The sequence below is a fragment of the Gymnoscopelus braueri genome (assembly GCF_963280865.1).
Source record: "Gymnoscopelus braueri genome assembly, chromosome: 13".
Lineage (NCBI taxonomy): Eukaryota > Metazoa > Chordata > Actinopteri > Myctophiformes > Myctophidae > Gymnoscopelus > Gymnoscopelus braueri.
In genome coordinates this window covers 35,654,216-35,658,295 of record NC_137615.1, presented here as the reverse complement: position 1 = coordinate 35,658,295, position 4,080 = coordinate 35,654,216, and the positions used below count along the sequence as shown (strand labels likewise).

Here is a 4,080-nt window from a genome sequence, read left to right as displayed (position 1 = left end):
GACCCTCTGGAGTGTGTGTGGAAATATAGTGGCCCTCTCCATCATCAAAGTTGCCCACCCCTGCTATAGGGGCTTCCAAATGGACCCTTACAGGTCTGTAACTCTGACAGTGTATAAATAGAACCACATGGACCATTGGTTCCATTTGTACACTCTGGTGGTCCTTGAATGAAATGTTAAAGTTTGAGAACCACCGGTGAAGTCCACAAACAGTACCAGCTCTGACAGCGTGATGTCAGAGCATGTTCCAAATGCGATGGAACCGATTCCAGTTCCTGTTGGTTCCGGATCCCAAACCTACTCAGGAACAGAGAAGCCAGAGAACAGGAGATGTTGGTATGGGCAGGTTTTGCACCTCCATGTGTTTATTGTACACAACACATGAAGAAAACAACCAACAAAGTGTGGTTTTTCAGTTCATATTCACATTCCTTCATATTTTTAAGAGTCACTTCTTTCCCAATCCACCATCACAAAGTTGTTTGATGTCTAAAGGCTAAAACACCTCAGTTCTCGTTAAAAACAGGAAAACCTTTAATGCTTCTGAGCTGAAATAAAGAGATTTTTTAATATATTATATATACAGGTATGTAGATTATGATGACTATTACTATCTATGACCCAAGTTTGGTTCCACTGTACTTCTAGAAATACAGTCAGTACAGATGGATGACATATTAATATAAAGGAAAAACCAAAAGCCACCAGAACAGCTTCAGCACCTTGACATATATTCTCAGCCTGTGGAACAGTGGAGGGATAGGACACCGTTATAACAAATCATATCCCCTCGTTTTGGTGTGGTGACGATGTTGGCGGCACTGTTGGTGGCACTGTGTAACACGTTGGTCAAACGTTTTAACATTGAAGCCTGTACCAGTCTCCTGGTGTACACTACACATGCACTCGCCCACTTGTCAAGACCGAGAATACGGCGTCTCATCTGACCACATCACTTTTAGACCAGTGCCTATGTTTTTTTCACACCTGAACTCAATCTCACACGACTGATAACATTTTGTATGGCCAAGTCCTAATGTGTGATTTGTGAATCAGTGTGAAAGGAGCCCACCCACCCATTAGCACTGATTCCTAAACAATTAACACAATATGTAAAATTATGTTTTAGTAAAATTGGTGCTGCTGTTCTACATACTGCCAACCAGGTGAAGAAATCACAGACTGACAGAGGCTTTAACCGTTGCTTTTATATTAAATATCTGTAACCGTTAGGGTTTTATGGAAGATGCTTCTAAACATATTGCTAGTTTAACCACTTCAAATGGTTTCATCTTTAAAAAACGAAATAACCCAAAATAGTATCTACAAGCTCTCGATGCGTCTGCTTGTAGAGTAGACTATTTTTGCTGTGCAAACATGCTTCCATAGAAGACATGCTGGCTTCTATGGAACCCAAATGACTGAAATCAGTCGACAGTCGACTGAGAACTTTAAATCCATGGAGGTTTACGCACTGTACAGCCATACCATAACATCCCTCTCTATGTAGTTGTCAACGCACTGTTCTCTCTGACCCATTCAGGTTTTTCCTTTAATTTGTCAGCCATCTGTGTGACTCCATGAATATCGTCTCCAGCTCTCTCCATTCTCACATGGTGGTTCAGAACTTTTCTTTCGTTAATATATGGTGTCTGAAAAAGTATCACAGGTGGCCTTGATACAGAGTGGCCAACGTTCTTACAAACTGCCTTGTATTTGGTCACAAAACCCACGCAACATATTATTGCACAGGGGGAAAATGTTGTTGTTGTAGTAGCGTATTAGGCACTGACACTGTGCACATAGAGGCTAGTTTTTCAGTAGAGTGTTTTGCTGGTGTGATGTCTCTCATACATGTTATTGATATATACATGTAAAAAGAAATAGACATGTGTAAATGCATATTATTTCATTTAAGACAAAAGGGGAGTGAATGTGAGGCTATCTCAGCATCTCATATACAGTGTCATAGACATATTATTCAAGTTACACAACAGTCTCGAACAGATCGATTTGGTCCTAAAGCAACCGTTTGGTCATGATATCAAACAGCAATATATCGTCTCTGTCGGGTGGAAACCTCATATGTCCAAAACTGTTACTTTTCAGGGTTTTAAAAAAAAATGGCAAAAGTAGCAGATCTACAAGCTCAAAGCGCTTTCGAGCTTGTAGATCTGCTACTTTAGATGCTTTTGTGTGACGCTGTAGTGTGATCAAGTAGGGCATTCATTTATGAAAGAACACAAGAAGTTAGAATATGGAGATGAGAGGTTTCTGCCCGACGGCAACGATATAACCCTGTTTACCAACAAGTAGAACTATTCCCAAGTCACAATAGAAACACTGGTAGGACTGACGTCATTGATAACCCCGGCAGTCATTTTGCTACAGTGGTTCTCAAAAGGACCTCCAGTTTGGTACACTGTACATTAGGATAACCCTATAACTCCGAGAGTGTACAAATGGAACCAAATGGACCCGCTTGGTTTTCATTTGTACGGTCTCAGAGTTACAGAGCGATAAAGGTCCATTCGGTTCTTCTTCTTCTAACTAACAATCATTTGGCTGGGGGACCCCCTGTGAAGCCCACGAGGACCCCTGGGGGGGGACCGCCACCTTGAAAACCACCGTTCTACCAGACTGCCCGTTATGCCCTGTTGCCCTGTGGCCTCCTATTGGTCATTCTTGGAAGGCTTCCGTCTTGTTGCGTTGCTTTGGTGTTTTGCGGCGGGCGTTCCGATTGGCTCATGTGGCGTCGTTGGGCGGGGAGCTGTCTTCACTAGGCCCCTCCCCCAGGATCTCCTTGACGTGATCGAGACTCTCGGCCTGGCGGATCCGTTCCAATTTCACCTGAAAAGGCACAGGTGGAGAAGGGAAGGAGGCATGCAGGGCGGGAGGAAGGACATGGAAGAGTGAGGAGATGAAACGAGGAAGAGAGAGGAGAAAAAATCTTGCTCCTCTTTAACCACCTAAACCCTGCTACTCTATATGTCAAATAGCGATAAATAGTTCAAATAAACACTGAGGATTTTACAACGTAGATTGGGATCCTAGAGATGAAAGAAAAGGTAGCAAATGGAGGTCCATGGCCTAATGCAGTGGTTCTCAACCTTTTCAGGCTGCGACCGGAACTGTGGACCCCCCACCCTGATAAGCACTTAGCATTGTAGAAGTTGAGGAATTACATTTAATATGACTCGGTTCCACAGATAAATATTGTGAAAATAGCCGATCTACAAGCTCACAACGCTTGTAGATCAGCTATTTTCATAATTTATACCTCTTTCTTATATTATTTGACAATTTGGCCAATGTTTGACCAGTTTTTATAGTATAGTTTGTCGATGACTTTTGATGCAGTAATGGTATTTTTTCATTTTATTTTTTTAGGTATTAAAATGTTTTTTTTAGGACTTAAAAGTCCTTAAATTGTCACTTTAATCCCCCCACCACCCTAAAATCATGTGGGGACCCCACTGGTCTACCTGCCGGTACCTACCTGTAGTGACTGGGAGAGCTGGACAAAGTCCCTCTGCACGGTGTGGCTGGTTTCCATCTGGGAACGCAGGCTGATCCCCTGGCTCCGCAGCTCCAGACACTGCCGCTGCAGTCCCACCTGACATCATCAAAAACACAACCATGTGGTTCCAGACATGTTCAGTCCACGATGTCTGGAGAAACACCACACTATATCGTTGCGGGTTCTGGACAGAAACCTCTTAACTTCATATTCTAACTTTTTGTGTTTTTTTTCTCTTGTAAATTAACGTCCTACTTGATCACACTACAGCAGCGATGTAAAACTGGTGTTTCGCGGGCCGTTTCTGGCCCGCGACGTCGTCAAATCTGGCCCGCGAGGTGATTTGAGAAAACGCCATTTAATACTACCTCTAATGGAAAAAAAACGAGAGAGAAAAAAAGGCAGAAAAAAACGCCAGCGCCCAGCAGCTCCTTACTGAGGCTGCCTGGGGGTTGAATACTGGACTACAGCGTCACACAAAAGCATCAAAAGTAGAAGATCTGCAAGATCGGAATGTGGCGCGAAGCTACGCGCTTTGAGCTTGCGGATCTGCTACTTTT

The 4,080-nt window shown here is 43.2% G+C and overlaps 1 protein-coding gene across 1 annotated transcript in view; it reads right to left on the bottom strand.

Annotated features, from left to right (window-relative positions):
• Positions 1–346: 346 nt before the first annotated feature.
• rabep2 (rabaptin, RAB GTPase binding effector protein 2) overlaps positions 347–4,080 on the bottom strand; it is a 17,510-nt gene continuing 13,776 nt past the window's right edge. Inside the window, exons 10-11 of the mRNA XM_080447575.1 lie at positions 3,500–3,616; positions 347–2,850 (exon numbers count right to left, since the gene is read on the bottom strand). Coding sequence (XP_080303701.1) covers positions 2,746–2,850; positions 3,500–3,616 — 222 coding nt within the window. The 3' untranslated portion in view covers positions 347–2,745. The remainder of the gene's footprint in view (positions 2,851–3,499; positions 3,617–4,080) is intronic.